Here is a 21353-nt window from a genome sequence, read left to right as displayed (position 1 = left end):
CTGGTGATGGGTTGACCCTCATGTGCAGGGCTTCCTGCCTGTGGATGAGGATGCAAATGGGAACATGCAAAGATACCCCTGTGACACATGCAAATGAAGTACAGCTCGGGTAGATGACCATGGACCGAGGCAGGCATTCTCCCTCAGGGGCCCCACCTCCCTACGAGAGCAATAGTTCTCAAATTTGTGCATCAGAACCCCCTGGAAACTTGATAAAGTACAGGATTCCTGGGCCTCATCTGCAGAGTCTGATTCTCAGGTGGGGTCCGAGAACTTGCAAGTTCCTAGGAAATATTGATGACATCCATTTAGGAGCCACATTTTGAGAATCATCTCCTTGGAAGGTGACTGATAGACACGAGAAAGTAGAACCCAACAAGTCCCAGGCGTGGCGTGTTGTGTGGATGCACTCTGTTCTTACTCAGTAGATCTTGGGTGGGAGTAATTCTGTGTAAGAACCCGCTGGAGGCATGAACTTAGTCTGTGCTCCTGGGGAGCTGGGAGTGAAAGAGCCTCCCTCATACACAGTTATCTTTCCTTGTAGTAAGTTACACAATGCTGTGAGAACCAGAGAGATTAAGATGGGTGTGGTCTCTGGAGCTATAGGAGAGTAAAGAGGAAGCCGCTGCTTTGTGTAGCCATCGTGACTCCCATACACTTCTTAGGAGTTCAGTGGCATCAGCGTTTCTCAACCTTAAATAACATATGAATAACCTTTAATGAAAAAAAATGTCACCAGCCCTCTTTATTAACCTAATCCAATTTATAAATTAAATTATAGACCACACACCTGTACAACTTTATTAGTTTAATTGTTCCGTGATATCATTTTGGCAAAACTTATTTACCATTTAAACATGATTACATGCTGCTTTGGTATAATTTTTTTTAATGTTCTCACAGCTCTACAACTGGGTGACATGGGGACCTCCCCTTCCCCTACCTTTTTCTTCTGGAATCACTGAAATTTTTATCCTTACAGATTTGGTCATTGGGTCTTCTTATGACCTTGTTATTTATCATTAATCCCACATCCATTCTTTTCTTATTCATGAACAGCTGTTAAATTATACTCTTTGGTTACCTATAGGCACCAACATAGGCTATAGGCACAAACATATGCATTAAAATTGTGTAGCATTAACTTGATTATAAGGTGGTTATTCAGTTGGCCTCTAATAATGAATGTGTATAGATAGATAGAAACATCAACATGAAAATTCAAAATTAAACATTCCTGTGGAGAATTCACCACCCTTAAGAATATCTCTGCAAGGCCCTGCCTCAAGGTACATAAAATTATGGGCATATCAGTAAAGTATTAAAATCCTAAACTAAAGCCAGATGTGTTGGCATATGCCTGTAATCCCAGCGGCTACAGAGGCTGAGGCAGGGGACTTGAGAGTTCAAAGCCAGCCTCAGCAAAAGCAAGGCTCTAAGCAACTCTGTGAGACCTGTCTCGAAATAAAATACAAAATAGGGCTGGGTGGTGGCTCTGAGTTCAATCTTCGGTACCACTGCCCCCCCCCCCAAAAAAAAAAACCACAAAAAAACTAAGCTTGATGAAGCTTTTAAATGCCATTTTCTTGACAAGGCACGATGGCACACACCTATAATCCCAGCTACTTGAGGGGCAGAAGCTGGAGGATTACAAGTTCCAGACAAGCATAGGCAACTTTGCCAGACCCCGTCTCAAAATAAAAAATATAAAAAGAGCCAAGAATATAATGGAGTGTTAGAGCACCCCTGTGTTCAATCCCTAGTGCTGCATAAATGCATACATACATACATACATACTATTTCTTTTCCCACCTACTGTTCCGTTTTTCTTTTTTTCCTTCTGCTCTTTTCACACCTTCTAATATTGAAGAGGACATGCACTTTCACTTTCATCACATTGCTCCCCTAGATCAGTAGGTCATGACAGTTGGCAAGTTTAGAGAGGTTAGAGCTGCTCATGGCTGGAACACAGAATTGCACTGGAAGCTAGAAATAGCTTGTTTACATACATGATTTCTATTCCCCATCATCTTAATAAAAAAGAAATAACTACTTTTAAAGATGAGGAAGAAAGATATACAAATAAGAATGATAATAAAGATGAAATTCTTGCTAGAATTGGAGGTGAAGAAATTACAGGCAGATACGGGGGCTTAGTAGAGATGTTGCAGATAGATTTGCCAGACTGAAACAGGAAGCGTGTAATAGAGATAAAAGCAGTTAGGTAAGAGTGGGGAGGAGTGACCCAAAGGCTTCAACCCATGTCAAGAATTGAGATGTGATCTGAGGGACAGTTTGAGAGCCAAAGCCAACATCAAAGCAAGAAAGTCATGGGGAAGAATTTGAGGAATGCTATTTGTGCTCCTGGGTGACAGTAGATTAGAGGGAAGGGAAGGTGAAGTCAAAGGAATCTTTGTGCCAGTGGGAAGCAGAGGTCAGATCTGAGCAAGGGGGTTGTGGACCAAGGGCGGGCAGGCGTGACTTACTGACAAACTTGATGAGAAAGTGGAGAAGGGGCTGGGGCTCACTTCCAGGCATGGTCCTCTGGGAGGAGAGCGCTACCCCAGCAGAAGCAGAAGTCTGCAGAGGAAGGATGAGCTCAGGGCTTGCTCTGGCTGGTTTTGGGATGATCTCACAGACCATGAGAAATATAGAGAGTTGAAGATGCCATAAGAAGTGAATCAGAGCTTCATCCCCTTGCAGATCATAATTTAGGTTAGGCAAATAGAAATATCCCCTGGAGTAAAAATGCAAAAAAGGAATGTCTTGGGATTTCTCGCTGACAATATTTTCCCCCCATAGCCACAATCAGCATGTTTTGGGGTCCAGTACTTAAGCTTTGGAGGCTTTTCAAACCATCTCTTCCCTAAATCTGACCCTCATGCAGGATACAGTGGACTCAGTGTTCATCTAGTGTTCTGCCAAGGTCAGACACAGGAATTTGGCTCACATTTCTATACTACAATGAACTGGTTAGGCAAAAATTTTCTGCTTTGCTTTCTAGAAACATATGAAAATGCATCCTTTTTATTGCACGTGAATAATTATTTTAACTTGCTATTGTTTCTTATGTTTAGATGAGACCTGCCAGAGCTAAATTTGACTTTAAAGCGCAGACACTAAAGTAAGTTCCACTGATTCTATTTATTTGTCTTCTTAGCTGCCTCTTGGAAACACAGAAGTTTGCCTATAGAATAGTGTTGGAGAAATGATTAACAATTATTTTTTTAAATAGTAATTTACATGCCAGGCTCTGCTTAAAATATACTGCATATGTTAACTCATTCACCCATATGAATGGGGACTAAACCCTGTGGATGGGTACTATTATCCCCACTGAATAAATGAGGAAGCTGAAGTCCTGTAAGGTGAAGGTAAGTGATAGAGTCAGGATTACAACCCAGGCGACCTGGCACCCGAGCTGGGCTCTGCACTGTACCATCTGGCCTCCTCTTCTATAGGAGCTCTGTTTGCTTGATGAAGTGGTAGCTTGAGCTGACCCCAGCCCTGCTATGGAAGGAACCAGAACCAGCCTCTAGGAGTCAAACTTTAGTAGTTTTACAATAACATCCCCCCAAAATAAAGGCCTATGGGGACCCACAGGAGACACATCTGAGTGTGCTCCTCAAAGTACTGGCCCCGTAAGATGTTTCTCAAAAGAAGGACCTGTTACAGAAATGAGTGAAGGCCCCACTGTGTGCTGGATTTAGACCTCTCCCCACCTGAGAAGATGCTTTTCTATTAGCATATTAATAACTAGAAATCTTTCAAGGAAGAAACTTAATTAAACTTATTTAGTCTAGTGCTTTCTAAATTTAGGAGAACAGGAAACTTTTCTGTTTTCCATGGAAAACCATTTGGGAAATGCTACCAAAGACTGGGTTCCAAAAGGAAACTTTCAGCTTTATATTTGATTATAGATTGAAATAGGCCATGACTTTTCATTGGCAGCCAAAAATATCATTTCCAGCAGCAACCCCTGCCCTGCCGATGGGAGGCCTCTCCCTAGTGATGAAAGGGAGAGGTCTCTTCTGTGGACGATAGTAAACACTGTGTGGAGGCTGCTCAGCCGTGGTTCTGATATCCTCCAACGCAATACGAATGACCAGGCCACAGTCTCTAGTGCCTAAGCACGAGCCTGGTGTATTTTTCAGTTCTTTAGCCCATCCGCTGAAAGGCGGCTGTGTAATGTATTACAAAGATATTATGTTTCTGGGTCAGGAAGTCCTGAGTTCAAATCCTGACTATGCCATTTACATCTCTGTGACTCTACATTTATCCATCCCTGCCACCCTTAGTTTCCTCCTCTGTAAGATGAGGATAAAAAGATGTCACAATGATACTTGTAAAACATTTTGCACAGTATAGCAGAAGTTAATACTCACACTGTACCCAACACACACACACACACACACACACACACAATATGAATACACTTTCCATTATGATTTTATATAAAAGTGGAATTCATTATGAAATATTCATAAATGCATATGGCATAATTTAAAACATTTTTTTTCTTTGAGCAACCCTATGAAATAGAAGAGGTGAGAAGGCTGAGATCCATGGAAATTGCCAACATTTAAAACATGGCCAATGCTGGAAAGCTGGCTCCCTTTTCCTGACTCAGTGTTTTTATCACATGCCACCTCCAAAAAATGTCGATAGGACTTAGGAAAAAAAAAAAAAAAAGGATGAGCCAAGTCCATGGAAAGTCTTATTTTTTAAGCTCTCCAATCCCTTGGTTTTATCTTTCCTTATAGTGTCTTATTCAAAAAAGTGTGCCAAGGGAACACTGGATCAACAAAATTAACCAGATTTCTTTCCCCACTGGATTTCACCTGTGCTGTGCTCATGTACGCAATGACATTCCAGACTGGTATCATGTTACTGTTTCCCAAACCTTCTTACCACCAGACCTGGCCATCTGGTTCTTTGAGAACTGGAGGAGTGATCCATAGTTCAGGAAGAATGGCAGCCCCCAGATGCTGTGGTGTATCTTCTCTGGCCACAGCTACAGATCTCACCTTGGCCACATCTCTCATACAAGTTGACCTCCTCCTTTGCTTAACAGTAGGGCCATTTCAGCCCTTACACTGCCTTCATAGCTGCGAGACACTCAGGGTAGCAGATTTCAGAGCTTGCACACCTCCAGCAGGGCAGATATGCTGAGGATCTTGTCGCATCTTGGTGCCCGCACTTAGGATTAAAAGGAGTGGGAATTCAAGACACCCTAAGGAGGGCTGGGGCAAAAATGTAGCCAGAGGCCTTCCTCCTCACAGAAACAAATGCCTCAGATTCCCTTCACATGCCTCTTCAGGGTCAGGATCCTCTCTCCCCACTGCAAGACCCACAGAGGCTGCCTTGTGCTTTTATTCAGCACAGAGCCGACTTTGTGTAAAGTTTTCCCGATGTGCCTGTTGTTTAGCTCTCACTTACTGTGGGACTTCTGGGCACACTGCAAAACAGTCACACCCCTTCCATGTTACAGAGACCTTTCTTCCTGTTGGTTTGATGCACATGAAAAAAGATCTAGATTTTTTTTATTAATTCAAAGAATATCACATTACAATTTTTGTTATCCTCTTAAGTTTTCATTTTGTTCAGAATTTTACTTTTTGTCTCATTGTATTTAAAAAGAAGCCCTGGGGCTGGGGATGTGGCTCAAGCGGTAGCTCGCTCGCCTGGCATGCGTGCGGCCCGGGTTCGATCCTCAGCACCACATACCAACAAAGATGTTGTGTCCGCCGAGAACTAAAAAAAATAAATAAATATTAAAAATTCTCTCTCCCTCTCTCTCTCTCCTCTCTCACTCTCTCTTAAAAAAAAAAAAAAAAAAGAAGCCCTGGTTGGATGTGACTATCATTATCATAGAGTCAAGCAAAGGGATGGATATGGAAAAGTGGAAAATTGCATCAAGAGTGCTTGCAGTAAATCTACTTTTCTTTCCAAGATCTCTTTTCTCATGTTGAAAAGACAGGGAATGAACATTTAATGGATGTTAGCTTTAGAGCAGGCACTGTGCATGGTGTTTCATTTGCAGTTTGTGTCTGCATTCTTCAACTCTGAGTGAGCCGTTGTCATCAGATAAAGGAACAGTGACTCCGGAAGATTAAGTAGATCTTCTAGAGTCCCAAAGCTAGTAAATCATAGACAGGGATTTAAACCCAGATCTACCTAACTTCAGAGCGTTTCTACGGTATGATAGAAAGATGGATGGTAAAACAAGTGGCTGGGTAGACGACTAAATGGATGAAGTGATAGAAGGGTATCAGTATGTGATAAATGAATTGAGGATGACTTAAAGCCACACGGGCATGCCTTGCTAGGATGGAGAAGGCAGTGGAGGTGGCAGGGAGATTCAGGAGGAGACATTTTTGGAATAATGGAATAAACATCAGTTAAGACTTCCGGCTGCATTGCAATGTGGTGCTGTCAGTATTCTAAACTTTTAGACAGCGCTCACAAAGAAATGCATGAAGAAAACCACAGCAAACTAATAAGGCCCCCCGAGCACTTTCAAGTGCGAGTCAGTTTGAATGTTAACACGAATCCCCCACAAGACTGGAAAAACGCCCAGTGTGACATAATTTCCTGAATAGGGCATTTCTCACTTCCAAATATGGAGCCCCCTCTTCTGTAATGTGTCCCCTTTGGCTCTTCTTGAAGTCTCTTTTTGCTAACAAACTGAAGTGTCTTAATCTCGCACGTTTGAAACTCTGCTAAAATGACCTAACCTCTGTTGGCAGGGAGCTTCCTCTGCAGAAGGGAGACATTGTTTACATTTATAAGCAGATTGACCAGAACTGGTACGAAGGTGAACACCACGGCCGGGTGGGAATCTTCCCACGCACCTACATTGAGGTACAACAGCCCCTCTCTCGTCTTCCTAAGGAAAAGCCCAGTCGTACGAATCACCATTTGCTTACAGTGTCCCTGTGTTTTGTCCCCTTCTCCTACTCTTGCTTCCCTTCTTCCTTCTCTCCCCCCCCACCTTTCTCTTTTGCCTCTTTTCCTTTCTCAGCTTCTTCCTCCTGCTGAGAAGGCTCAGCCCAAAAAGTTGACGCCTGTGCAGGTTCTGGAATATGGAGAAGCCATTGCCAAGTTTAACTTCAATGGTGATACACAAGTAGAAATGTCCTTCAGAAAGGTAAGCCATCCTTCCCGCCCCACGTGTTGAGGCTGTCTTAGATGGTTCCATCTAAGACAGGAATGTGACATTGGAATGTGACATTGTGACATTGCTGTGGTGTGCCAGTCTGTACCCTAAAGAGATGCATGCTGATCAAAAATGGCACTAAGGACAGAGAATTTTCTGAGATGAGGTATTTTTAAAATATACTCTAGTCGGGATTTAACCACATTGAGTTCACTAACAGTATTTCTAGAACTTTAGACTCTTTTTTTAATAAACTGTTTAAAACATCTAGTTGGCACCTAATGCTGTGTTGAACACTATGTTGGTGATGAGATTTATGATACGTAAACAGGCCTAGTGGGGAAAAGAAGTCCACTGGTACCAGAAAGTTTGAAAAGCTTTGAAGCCAAAATTCACAGGTTATCAGCTGTGCAGTTTGTTGCCTCATGGAACAAAGAAAAAGAAGATAAACGGCCCTCTCTGGGAGTGGTTGTAAGAGGCTTAAATGAAACAACATTTGTGAAACCACCAGTGAGACATGTAGCATCTGGTCAGGGCTCAGTAAATAGGAGATGCCGTTAGTTGCCTTCAAGGAGCTCAACGTGCTTATTATGAACATAATTATTCTGTGCAAAGAACTCTCTTTCCCAGAAATTGAAATACTCCTACATTTCAAAATTCTCTGATTGATAAAGTTATTAAAGTTACAAATTTTCTTGGGGGATATAGGGAACTGAGCAGATGGCTCATAAACAGATGAACTGTCTTATACAGTTAAAAACTTATACAGGAAAATCTCTGGAAGCAACTTATTTGCCCATAGTAGGGGGTCAGTAATTAAATTGTTTTATGTATACAAAAGAAGACCCTGAATTGGTCCATTAGGGTGTGCAACACTATTAAAAATGTAGAATTATGTTTCTTTAGAAACAAGGAAGTTCACTGTGTATAGTTAAGTATAACAAATGCAAATAGAAAAAGGGGAATACAGCGAAAATTTGATTTTCATGGGAAAAAATATGGACAAGTCTACTTCACATGCATAGAGTTAAATCTGGAAAATCATATAAAACAAAATATTAATAACAATTACTCCCCAACTTCTGGTATAATGGGTGATGATTGTTTTCTTCTTGGTATTTATTTGTGTGATAATTTTTCTGCAATAATACATGGAAAATAAATTTATAAAAAGGGAGAGAAAAATCGAGTCCCTGTTCATTTTGCTTCAAATGAGTCAAAAACATCATGTTTGCCTTCCAGCTTGGGAGCATGAATCTGATCTCCTTTTACTTCGGTATAGACTTGAAGATCTAGTTTAACTTCCTAGCAATCAAATAGCTCCACTGCTGTTGGCATCCCTAGCCAGTGACGTTAACTCCATCAGGTCCAGCAGGGGCCATTTCTCCTGAGCAAAGGATGTGCTAAATGATGCAGGACAGTGCAGGCAGGGGCCTCAGATGTGGTGAGGCATGACTAGGAGCCTCATCTTTCTGTGTCTTGTAGGGTGAGAGGATCACACTGCTTCGACAAGTGGATGAGAACTGGTATGAAGGGAGGATTCCGGGGACATCCCGACAAGGCATCTTTCCCATTACCTACGTGGATGTGATCAAACGGCCGCTGGTGAAAAACCCCGTGGATTATATCGACCTGCCTTACTCCTCCTCCCCAAGTCGCAGTGCCACTGCGAGCCCACAGGTATCTACTCTTCTCGTGACTGGGTTTCCTTCTCAAAACATGTTTCTATGCTCTATAGTGCCTATGGCACATGGCCCCTGCAGGAGGGCTCTCGGGCACTGTGATTACGAACTGTCTCTGACAATGTAGACTATAGAATGGAGTTTGGTTTTGTGCATATAAGTGGCATTTCCCCAGCATGTGGTAGGAGAAATATTATCTCGGGGGAGAAGGAAGGGCTAAAGATAATTCTGAGGGGAAAAGGTGAGTAGGGAAAATGAGAGACTTTATCAGTTGGTCTATCCTGGGAATTGAAGCTGGTGGTATGGAAATCATAACTAGTAGATCATTAATCCCATGGCCTGGGGTGGTTCTCTCAGTTATCCTGTCAGTCAAGATTGGCTTGCAGAAGACAAAGTTTGAGAGAAGCAAAGTTTGTCTCATCCTCAGACATGTAAACCAGATCTGCAATAATGGTTGGAAAAGGTTGGAAAAGGAACTTACAGGTTGCTGGTCTACACCGGCCTGGGAGGAAGTAAGATGGGCACAGTAAGATGTTTGCTGCTCTGAACACTAATTATGAACATACTTGTTTAACAATATGAGGTATTCCAAACCCATGTCCTCTTTCCAAAGCAAGAAAAAAAAAATCATAGCTTTGAGTTCAAGAGAGGCATGTGGAGTGACGTCCTGTGGAACAAACTGACCATACCTGTGTAAGTTGTAGGGACGATGGCCGGAGGACTGGGGGACCCAGCTGATGCTTCAATGGTGCCTCTTTTTCCTCTAGCCCTCCAAACATTTCCTCCTCTATCACTGGCCCAAGCCGAGGGCTTATGGTACAAGGCATCAGATGGGCTTCCTGCACAGTGAGATGCACATCCTGCCATCTCCTATGGGACAGTATAAGACTGAAGCAGAGTGTTCTGCTCTATGAGAATGTGGAGAACTTAGCCGGGTTTTTCCACTTGACTGTAGTCAAAAGTGACCATAAAACAAAATGATCCCACTACCCATGCTCCTTTCAGAAAGACTCTGCTGAGCTCCCTAGGGAGATGGAAGAGCCAGGACAGGGGTGGGCCACCTTTTCCCCACAGTTCTGGGTCAGAGCTCTGGTTGCAGATGATGGGGCGGCTGGGATGGGGTAGCTTCCAGTGTGTGTGTTTTAACCCAGTTCTGCAGAGCAGGCTGGTGCCACCCGAAACTGTCTGATGGGAACCTCTCCCGTCTCTACCACTTGCCTCTCCCTTCCACCCCACCTACACACAGCCCTGCACACTCCCATCCTGCACCCCAGTTTCTCTCAAATCTCACCAGGTGATTTCCTTTTGGGGCACCAGAGTGTCCTGCTCATCCTCTCCATTTCATTCCTCTTTATGTACCTAGTGATTATTTTCCTCCATTCTCTTTATGCTGACATTTGTACCTTTTGCTTCTTTCTTTTGTTTTCTTCTCTCTCCTTTTCTTTTCAAGTATCCCAGTCACAGCAAGCTCATCATGCCAGCCCCCTCATCTCTGCCCCACCCCCGCCGGGCCCTATCCCCTGAGATGCACGCCATCACCTCCGAGTGGATCTCGTTGACTGTAGGGGTCCCGAGCAGGCGGTCTCTGGCCCTGACCCCACCCTTGCCTCCTCTGCCGGAGGCTTCTATCTATGACACAGACCACCTCGCCTTGTCGGTGAGGGCCCGTCCCTCCCTGCCTCTCAGCCTCCCCCAGTCAAGTTGGCTGGATCGCTCCACTCCACACTCAGTGGGCCCCCCTCTGGCCCTGCCTCCTCCCAACAAAGCCTACTCGCTAGTCGCCAGTGCCCAGGCCCCCCTTCACATCAATGGAGATGGTGGTGTCTACATGTCACCATCAGGCATCCGCCAAGATAGCTTCTCCCAGCCACTGCTTGGGGGCTCTGATAGGGTCATCTCGGAGCTTAGCGGTGCCTTTAGCAGCCAGAGCAAGAGGCAGCCCTGGAGAGAAGAGAACGGACAATATGAAAGGAGAGCAGAGAGCCAGGCAGGTGAGAGATGCCCTGGTGGAGCCAAGATCTCTAAGAAGAGCTGCTTGAAACCTTCAGATGTGGTCAGGTGCCTGAGTACTGAACAGAGACTCTCAGATCTCAACACCCCTGAGGAGAGCCGGCCCAGCAAGCCTCTGGGTAGCCCTTTTCCAGGAAGGGAGGCTGGGCAGACAGAGCTGCGTAGAGGTGGCGAGGCTGAGAGGAAAGCTGCTCAGAGTGGTATGAGCCAGGTAGGCCTGCAGCATGACGGGGGTGCCCTTGGCATCTTGCTTGGCAGGGTGGGCTGCACATCTCACCCTTGGCCCATCAACTAAGGCCAAGTAGATGTCTGTGAGACCCATTTGCTTGCCTTAGGAGCAAAGAGATGGCCAAGGGAATACAGGTGACACCAGGCATGGTGTCAGGGCTGGGAACCGTTGGAGGGAAAGGTCAGGTGGTACTCTGGCCTCTTGAGGTGATTCAGAAGTATCCTCGCATAGGGTACCTACTGGCCTGGTATGAAAGCCTGTAAGAAGGAGGGCCTTCCTCAGGTCTCATTTGTTCTTTGGAGCTTGTCCTTGGTTTGCTCTGACTAACAGCTGAGAACACCAGGCTTTGGTGTGGTATGTTGCGGTTTGGTTTTTGTGAGCTGCACTTTGTTTCCATAACCCATGGTGCGCTGCTAGTGCTCGGTTTTGTCGGGTCTCCGTCCTGTCTTGTGTTTGTGTGAGAGCACACGGCCTTGTTCACATGAACAAAGGCATTTTGGTTCTGGGGTGGAGCATGCAGGGCCCCCTTGCTGGGCTTGGGGTCACTGAGGGGACATACAAGGTTCTTTAGTAACTTTCTCATTATCTCTCTGAGTCAACTACAAGGATTTCAGAGTTTAGACACCAAAGTGGCCTTAGGATGTTTTGAGGGCTGACAATTTCTTGATGGGAAATGAACTTGGCAACCAGACTGATTACAATTCTAATTTTGGCTATGTCATTTCCTACCCAGGAAGTCAAAGACCTTGGGCAACTTCTCCAAAGTAGCCATGTTTGAGTACCAGCTCCCTGTTACCATGTAATGATAGGAATCACTTACCCTCTCGGAGACTCAGTTTCCTCCTTTGTAAAAGGAAGGTAACACCTACCTCATAGAGTAGTTGAAAAGATTCCTTGAAAATAATGCATGTGAGTGCTAAGCACAAAGCCTGGGAACATGGCTGTCACTTTGTCAAGGGAAGCTGTAGAGTTACCATCTTGGAGGATCTATAACTGCATCTAGAACTGAGAACATTCTAGAACCTCTTTAGAACTGGATGGCTTCCTGAAGATGTAAATCGCTTATATAGATATCTGTTGTATGTGATGCCCACAGTAAACTGCTCAACCCTCAGACCTGCATCTCAGTTTCCCTTTGAAGTTTTGTCGAGAGCATTAATTCAAGGCTTGCTGGTGCCAGCTTCTAGGAAGGGTCCAGATGTCATTAATCCCTGCTCTTGAGGAGCCTGTGTTCAGTGAGACTCGTGGGCACAGCCAGGTTAACAGGACAGTAGCAGGAGCACAGATACCTGAGATATACTAGGCCAGACCTGGCCTGATGCATGTGTGCCCACAGGCCTGGATGTGGGGGGAGTGGGAATCACTGAGGGAAAGCACATAGTTTGTAAGAATCAGCTTAGCCTCTTGCTGTCAAGCCACTTACTTACCTGCCATTCACCAAAGCTACACTTTTCCCATGTGCAAAAGCAGAAATGGAAACAGTCCCTCCGTGGTAGTATGAAGTGGTGAATGTAACTTGGATGCTTGGCAGGTGCTCAAGGCACCCACTGCCTTTGCCACATATGGTTTCCCCATCCCCCAGCGTGGGAATGTGGGATAAAAACAGTACCTAGCAGAGGTTTGTCCAGATCCCTGAGCAGGTGTCCCTGGAATGTGTGTACAAAAAAGAAAAATGTGTGCCGGGTTGAGGGGTGGTGAGGTGGCCATTTGAAGAGAATTAAATGTCTTAGACACAGGAGCAACATGCATGTTGATCTAAGGTGCCTGGACGCTCCTGTCATCAGTACTGAGTCATCATGACGGCCCAATTCCAGGATGCAGTGTGTACAGGAAGTGCGCACAGTGCCGGAGCTCCGGTAAGGTTCTGGGTATTCACTTCCTGCTTCCTAATGGACCGGAGTGGAGATTATGCTGATGGAGAGCCAGGCTTGTTGAAAATTGGTTTTCTTTCCCTGGTGGTCCTTCAGACCCCAAGAGTACCACTTCCTCTCACCTCCCTCCTGTTCTTCTGGCACAGCCCCTCTCTGTGGGTGCCTGAGTATAGGCCCTGGGCTTGCACTCTGTGGAAAGAGCAGCTGCCCACACACACCTCTCTCTCTCAGCTGCTCTCACCTTCTGTCCTGTGGCAACCCTGGAAATGGGGTCCTTCACAAGGGACTTCTGCCGCTTGGGCTGTCTTTGTGTGACAGACAAGCTAAAGATGGAAAAGGCTTACCTGACAACTGTTCCCATGAGGATGATGTGACCTCAGGCCGTGTCACTTGTTTGGATAAATGCATTCCAGACCAGGTTGTAAGTCAAGAAAATTGCTAGCCACCATTCACCTTGCTAAACCACAAGTTCCATTCTATTCTAAATATTGGGGACCTAGGTTGAGTACCTGACTAATAAACCAGGAAAATTTTGCCTGAGAGGCTTAAAGGAAAAGATAGTCTGAAATATCATCATATTTGCTCTTTATTTCAAGCTTCTAGTGTGTTCCAGGCACTGTGCTAAGTACTTCCAGAGACTGAGAGGGATGAACAGCATCAGGGCTTTCCCATTGCTCTCAGAGAAGTCCCTCCTCCTTCCTGGCCTCAGAAGGCCCCATGTAATCTGGCCATTGAGATGACAAGCCTCATCTTTCTAAGCCTCCAGCCTGTTTGCCTAGATCCTTCCCACCTATCCTTCGTGTTTCATTTAGACATGATTTCTTCCTGGAAGCTGTCCCTGATGACCTCCCCCAACACCTGCATGACTGGTCCCAGGGCTCTGACTTTGTACTGCCCCGGCCCCTGCACTGACCTATGTGAGCACTCTTCAACTCTTATACTTGCCCCTTTGTTTGTTTGTGTCCCTATACAGTATTAAAGCCCAAAAGTCAGGGACTGTGGCCCCTGATATCTAGAAGGTGCTCAGTAAATATCCGTTGATTGAAAGAAAAGACAAAACTTGGCAGACCACAACTAAGTTTATGATGTGGCCTCAAAGAGTAAGATCTGTGCACAGATAATTATAAGGTGAACAAGAAAGAGAGTCCCAGATAGTATACTCTGAAAAATCAAGATGAGGAGAGATTTTAAGCAGCAGGAGGGGCAAGAGGGTTGTCTGGAAAGACTTCATGAGAAAAAGAACATTTGATCTGATCTTAGAGAGTAGGCAGTTTCCCCAGAGGTACAACACAAGGGTGTCATCCAAGGCAAATGCCTGAGCAAAGGCCCAGACATAGGAATGAAAAGTTGTGCGTGGAGAGTGTGTGTTCCCCGTGTAGGGAAGTATAAGGGCCATCTGGGAGAAAGCCTGGGACCGGAGCTTCAAGGACACTGGCACCTCTGATGTTCACCAGCAGCACCTCCCCACAGTGCATGCTGGAGTCATCTTCCTTGTGGTCCTGGGGAACTTTGCCACACAGTTACTGCTCTGCTGCTCACCCCAACGCTGCAGATTCATAAACTCTTCCAGTAAGATGGTTTGACTTCACTCCTTACTGTTTCACACTGGGCTGGCTGCTCATGTTTTCAGGACAGCAGAAGCTGGTAAATGAAGTGCAAGGGTCTCTAAGATGGGTTGGGAAGAGCACTGGATTGAAAATCAGGGTCACTCCAGCTCTGCCATTAGCCTGCTGAGTGTCTTTGAATGAGTCATTTCTCTTCCTGTCAATTTCCTTGTTCATAAACAAAAGATTCAGATGAGAGAACTGAAGTTCCTTTTGGCTTTGCTGTTTTGTGACTAGGTGAAAATCCTATATGAATTTCAATTGAAATGAGAAAAGAACACATACAAAATTCCAAGTTAGGGGTTTATTATAAACCTGCAGACTCTCAGGAAGAGAGAGTACTGTGGTTTTGATTGGTATTGGGGATTGAACCTAGGGGTACTTTATCACTGAGTTACATCCCCAGCCCTTTTAATTAATTAATTTATTTTTTGAGAAACAGAGTCTCAGTAAGTTTTTGAGGGACTTGCTAAATTGTTGAGGCTTGCTATCCTCCTGTCTTCAGCCTCCTGTGTGGTTGAAATTATAGGTAAAGCAACTTAGTTAATTGGATAAAAACAAACCCCAAAATCAAACAACACATATACAATACCCAGGAGTTCAGAATCATCAACCAAGTTCTTGGATTTTGTTGGCCAATAATTTTGGCCAACAGGGTTTAGAACCATCAGTCAAGAAAGTAAAGGGGAAGATCATCTTGGAAGTCTCCATTATAAGCATATCAAATATTTACCAAGGTTCCCCACAACAGAAGCACCATTGCTGACAAATAGCTAGCCTTGGTTTTTGAGAGTTTCTGCAGTTCATAAGCAAGCCTCATAGGAATTCTGAGTTGAAAAAAAAAAAATCTTTGAAGATCATCTGTCTCAGGGATCTGTCATTTTTTCTGCATCTTAGAACCTCTGAGGATTCCAGGCCAGTGTAGTGGGGAGGAGGCTGGCACACACAGTTCTGTGGAAAGTTCCCAGGGGCTCCCACCTGAGTCCACCTGGGAACGCCCAACTTGTCCATGGACCGCCAGGTTAAGAGCTCCCAATCCATTCAACATTCACCATGAGATGAGAAAACAGAGGCCTGAGTTATAAAACTTTTTGTCATAAAATTGATTCCTAAAGGGAAAGAAGCCAATCAAATAATAAAATCTGAGGGCATGAAGTATAAAATGAAAATTTTCAGGAGTGCTCGTGTCCTCAAAGCTTCTGTTTGAGACATGCAAGAGCAGACTATTGCAGCAACCTAGGGAAAGGAGAGGAGGGAAGCCATTCAGCTGAAGACCAAAAGAGGTCTTTGGTGACTTCAGAGGGAACATCCTTCAGGATGTGGAAGCGAGCTTAGTTTCCAGAAAGATATGAACAAAGACAAAGGCCTGCTTGGAGAATTGAGGGGAAACTTGTGATGCATCTTACAAGAACATAAAGGAAATTAGAAATGTTAAGATGCTCAAAAGTGGGAGGCATTTTCCTTTGACTCACTCAGAAGGGAAATCTCTAAACAAACCAGAGTGTGAAGAGCTTGTGGGATGGGGAGAGGCCCTGGCTACAGTTCTTACAAAACATCAGCAGGTGTTCTGCCAGCATTCAAGGGTGGGGAACCAAGACCTGAAATTGCAGCTCCATCCCTCAAACTGTTAGGAGAAACCCAAGTTGCTGCTGTCCAGTACTGGACCAGTCAAGGTCCATCAGCACAACTCTCCATTTGTCCTTCTGGCAGAGCACCCTGGAAGATCAAGGTTTAGAGGAACACATGGAATTTCGAGTCACAGAAATGGGTGTTGGAAGCCTGGTTCTTCAAATTTCCAACCCGATCTGTCAGCTATTTGTTTTCTCGTTTGTGAAACATAAATATTGACGGATTTCTCAAGTCGCTCTGAGAATTCTGAGACACAAAGGAGATAAAAGCATCTGGCACAGCCCCTATAGTGTGATGCTAAGGAAGCAAGGAAAGGAGACCCAAGGTGTTTACTTTAACCTCCTTATCCCACCCTTGAGGGAGGAGAAAAAGGGGAAAGAGAAAAAGTGGAAGATGGGAGAATCATTTTACTCTGGGATACATAAATTAAGAATTCGGAAAACTAAGAATTTACACTTCACATATTAGTGCTTCTCCTAATTCTCTCCCATGTTGAGGACAAAGGCATAAGGGAAGCTTTTAGGTTCTTCATACTTTGGGGCTGGGAGGTACTTAGAATTGAACCTAGGGGGACTTTACCACTGAGCCACATCTCCAGGCGCCACCCCCCACCCACTTTTCTTTTTTTTAAATTTTGAGATAGAATCTCACTAAGTTGCCCAGGCTGGCCTTGAACTTAGACTTATCCTGCCTCAGTCTCCCACATGTGCCACTATGCTCTGCTTGGCTTCTGCCCGCTTTAACACACAGCTGCCATTACTGCCCTATTTTATAACAGAAATTGGAGACTACCGTCTACCAGGAGAACAGTGAGCACTGGCTGAGCATTCAAGTTTGGTGTTGTAATCAGATTCAAGTTACAACAAAGTTAATGTATTGTCCCTGGAGTGATCTGCAAGGAGGTTAAACGTAGATGTTTAAGCGGGTGAGGGCTTAAACCAACAGCTTAAACAGCTCTTGGTTAATAGTCTTATAGTTAAGGTGTAGTTTTTTCCTTGGTCAACACAATAGGAGAATTCAGTGGAGTCACAGGCTGTTTTGAAGCCACTTTGGAACTGAGTCATTCAGGTCTTCCCACCCAGCTGGCAGAGTATGCCCATGGTGTTCCAGGAACTGCAAAATTTCTATCACTATCCCTGGGCAACCCCTCAGAAGTGAGCCCTCCATCCCTATCAGGAGGCTGAAATCAGAAGTCCTCCTCCATCTAGTCTTCTAGGCAGTGAGTGGAGGGCTGCCTCCCTTAAGCCAAGCCAGCCCTACTCATCCTAGTTATTAATTCAGAGGCTGTTAAGAGCCAAAAAGTCATCTATGTAAATCATGCCCAACCCTCTTGTTTATTTCAGAACTTGGAAGTCTAAAGAATTAAGCATTTTGCTCAAAAGCTAGCTAGTTGGTGTCAGAGACTAGTATGGAAGCCAGATTTTCTCATGGTCCCACAGAGAGGCCAGTGTAGGTCATGAGAAAGATGGGTGCAGTTTGAGAAGGCAGGGGCATGACTTTCAAGACGACAAAAGGAATGGCATCTCTGAAAGATGTTAGGAGAGCTGCAGAGACCCGTGGTATTTCTGGAAAGGATCTGGGGCCATGGAGAGAGTGAGTGTCTGTCGTGTCCACATCTCAGGCCTTCCCGCTGCTCTGTAGTCTCTGTGTAATTTATTTTGAGCTTCAAGGCTTGGCACCCACTCAAAGCTGGAAGAGGATGATTACTGCTCCTCAGTAGCACCAGGTGTTTTGTGGATCCAGAGGGGATTAACAGCCCCAGGGAGGCCGAGATCAAATATCTGATGGACTTCTGGGAACTGAGAATAGGACAGCAGGGCAACAGAGCAAGGTCATGTGCAAGGTCACTTGGAGAGACTAAAACAAATACTGGGGGGCAGAAGGGGCAACTTGGGTGCAAATACAGAAGAAAGCGGTTTTGGTATGAGCAGCCCTCACCTGCTTAGCACTGATGGGAGGAAGAGGGAGCACAGTGTGTTAGACTAGTTGCTGTTTTTCCAAACACGTGAAAATAGGAATGTATCTCCAGAGTCCAAAATGTACATAGCATGAGCTAACGCTCCCTTTATTCTTAACCCTGGATGAGGTCCTGGTGAGAAACTGTGTCTACTCTTAAGCTCAAATAAGGGCAAATGCTGAGGACCTTGAGAGGGTTCAGAACCACACCATCCAAAGAAGGGTAATTTGAGCCACATACATAATTGAAAATTTCTAGTAGCCATAGTAAAATGGGACAGGTGAAATTAGTTTTAATAATAGATTTTATTTAACCTAAATATTCAAGAAGCTATTTAATGACATATTTTGCATTCTTTATTTTGTACTCAGCTTCTGAAGTCTAGTTTGTGTTTTTACACTTACAACACATTTCACTCTTTATTTGCCACAACCCAAGTGCTCAACAGCCACGTGTGGCTAATGGTCACCACACTGGACAGCACAGGCTTAGAGTGAGAGCTGTTAAGTGATAAGAAAATAGGAACAGTAAATGAGAAAACATATACCCAGAGGGGGAGAAACCCCAAGGGTAAACAGCCTTCCAAGTAAAAGCTGCTCTCTGTGATACAGGTTAAATGGGTTCTATCTCCACTGATGGTCCACCCCATGCTAAACTTCCCTCCCCCCTAAAAACTTCAGGTTTACATTCCAGCTACTTGAGATGTTTTATTTAAATCTAAATAGGAAGAACTTGTCTCTGAGCTAATAGAGTAAATGTTTATCTTGCCTTCTTCCTTCATTTACTCAACAAACACTAAGTGAGGAACTTGGTCATCCCTACCTCTCAGAAATGGGGTTAAGTTTGTCCTGTACAGACGTGGAGGCTATGATGATGTTTATATTCTGCTTTGAGTGTGGCCTGGGACCAAAGAAGGTATTAATTGAACGATCAATATCCCTCAGGTACTGTGGATCCTTAGGTTAATGATTGGATGCTATCTTTAATTGTACACTATTCCTTTTTTCAGAAAGTTCCTTTGAGCACCTAGAGTTAAAAAAAATATATTCAAGAAGAGAAATTATAGACCCTATTTCCAGAAGAGGTAGAAATTAAGTGCTGCTCTCAGGGTCACACCAGCAATCCCATCATGACCCAAGAGGGAGATGATGAATGGGATGAGATTCCAGGGGGCTCAGCTCTTATGCTCAGTAGTTTTGTCACCTTTTGAAGGCTTCAATCTGCACTGAGCCTTAAAATTTTCTCTTCTTCTCTCCCCAAGTCAAAGGGTTAGTACCAGAGTTAGATGAGGTAATGAATCTATATGTGCTTATAAAATATCAGGTCTTTTGTACCATTTTCGATTCACTAATCTTCTTTTAAGCACCAAATTATTTGCTAGGTGATCAGTTCCTGGCACAGCTTTGGCGTTAGGTTGATTGAAGGATGCTGGGGAGCTTTTGTAAGCTGTGGAGATCATGCCTGGAGATTGTTCACATCCTGTCTTTGTATTGCTTTGACCTGAGGTCATCAGGCCACCAGCTGGAGTGTGGATTTTTTTTTTTTTTTAATGAGAACAAAAGTTCTCATGAGGTCTGACCCAGACCAGTCTTGCCATACTCCAATTAGATAATCTCAGCGTGAGGTAGTTGAAGTCTGCTACAACCTTGCCTCCCAAAGTTAGGCTAAGAACCAGCACCCTCTGCACCACCAATAGAAATGCTGAGTCTCATAACATATGCCATAAGCACCAAGAATTTGCACTACGCAGCATCCCAGGCGATACCTGCCCACGCTTGAGCCCTGCATAGTAGTAGTCAATGGAGGTCTCAGTTCCAACAGCTGCTATGGCAGGCAAGTCACTTCCTCTTAGGCAGCCACTTCGGTTGTTGGACAGCACTTACTTTTAGAAACTTGTCCTTTCATCAAGTCCAAACCTGACTGTCACTGTCACCCACTTGAGGTGCCCCAAAGTTAGTTTCATTCTTCTGAAAGCCCACAGAGCAAGTACTTGGAAATGTCCCTTTCTCTCTTTTGTTACATGGAAGTCTTGATCCAGAAGCGAGGTGGGAAGTAAGTAGAACGGCTCAAGGTCAGTCTCGGGCACCTGGCAAAGGCCTGCAGGTCCTGAGACAATGTACAGAGCATGGAATGGCCTCTTAGTTCTGTCTTTTCCTTCACTCCTGCCAGAATCTAAGGGCACTGGTTTGAGCGATTGAGGTTTGGAAGGGGTTAAGAAAACTTGAAGAGGCTTCCCAAAAGGATGAGAGAATGGAAAGGATGGAAATTGGGATGGAAATTGGTGGTGCCGGGTGTGCTAAAGAATGAGAACATTTGCAGTGGAGATGAACAGGAGGGGGTGGTTCTGTGCGTGGAAAGAGCAAACAAGCAGCCTCAACTCTCTCCAGCTGAATGACATTGAGGAATGCACAAAAACCTCTCTGAGCATCAGTTTTTAGGGTTTTTAAAGAAGAGGGGATGATCAGCCCTCACCTGCCTATCCCCAGGGATTGTGTGGGACACATTAACAATTATGTCAGAGAGCATAGTTGCTAAGGTGGAGATGGTCTGAGGATGGAAGAGACCAAGCAGACAGTAGAGGAGCCATGAGACAAGTCTACACTCACTCGCTATATGACCTCAGAAGAGGTCCCCGCTTTCTCTTGGCCTTTATGAAACAAGTGGATCCTACACAAAAAAAATGTCTAAGTGCCCTTCTACAAGGCACTGGAATTGCTGTGGCTTGTTGCAATTATTGCAGCTTACATGGAGAATTTCTCCAAAGATGGCTTTTCAATATCTGTTCAGAAAGACTTCTTAGAGCTTGCAATTCAATCCTCTTTGAGGGAAGTGATTCCAAATAGTCTTTCAAAGAAGGCCTGGCCTCCATGATGGGAGCCCTGATTAAAAGGTGGGTCTGTGTGGCCTGAATTGCACCTGTTACCATATCAACATGTAGTACTGGTGAGTGATGAGTGACTGTTTCATCTCTACGTCTGTGTCAGGACACACAATCCTATTTCTGGAAGAAAACTCTGGCCTAGGAGATATCTGAACTTGCTTCATACCTCACTGGAGTATGTCATATGCAGATTTTTCCAGGGGAGTGGTCTTGTTTGACACTTCAAATAATACCCAGGAGTGTTTGACAAGTATTATTCTTTTTCAGTTTTTTTAAGTACCCATGCACGGCAGATCTGATAGTTTTGTGGGCCTGCTGTCAGAGGATCCTA

General features: G+C 44.6%; 1 protein-coding gene across 50 annotated transcripts in view; it reads left to right on the top strand.

Moving 5' to 3' along the window:
• Positions 1–21353, top strand: part of SORBS1 (sorbin and SH3 domain containing 1) — a 234952-nt gene that overhangs the window by 203871 nt on the left and 9728 nt on the right. For 33 of the 50 annotated variants that reach the window (XM_081267226.1, XM_081267205.1, XM_081267203.1 and 30 more), the window contains 5 exons: positions 3078–3124; positions 6750–6864; positions 7025–7150; positions 8645–8839; positions 10292–11062. In XM_081267226.1, the coding sequence (XP_081123352.1) occupies positions 3078–3124; positions 6750–6864; positions 7025–7150; positions 8645–8839; positions 10292–11062 (1254 nt within the window). The remainder of the gene's footprint in view (positions 1–3077; positions 3125–6749; positions 6865–7024; positions 7151–8644; positions 8840–10291; positions 11063–21353) is intronic. The other 17 variants (XM_081267217.1, XM_081267225.1, XM_081267211.1 and 14 more) reach the window with 1 other exon arrangement.

Source organism: Spermophilus citellus, assembly GCF_964194105.1.
Source record: "Spermophilus citellus genome assembly, chromosome: 15".
Taxonomy (NCBI): Eukaryota; Metazoa; Chordata; class Mammalia; order Rodentia; family Sciuridae; genus Spermophilus; species Spermophilus citellus.
Note: the sequence above shows the minus strand (reverse complement) of the source record. Positions and strands in the feature narration are given on the sequence as shown.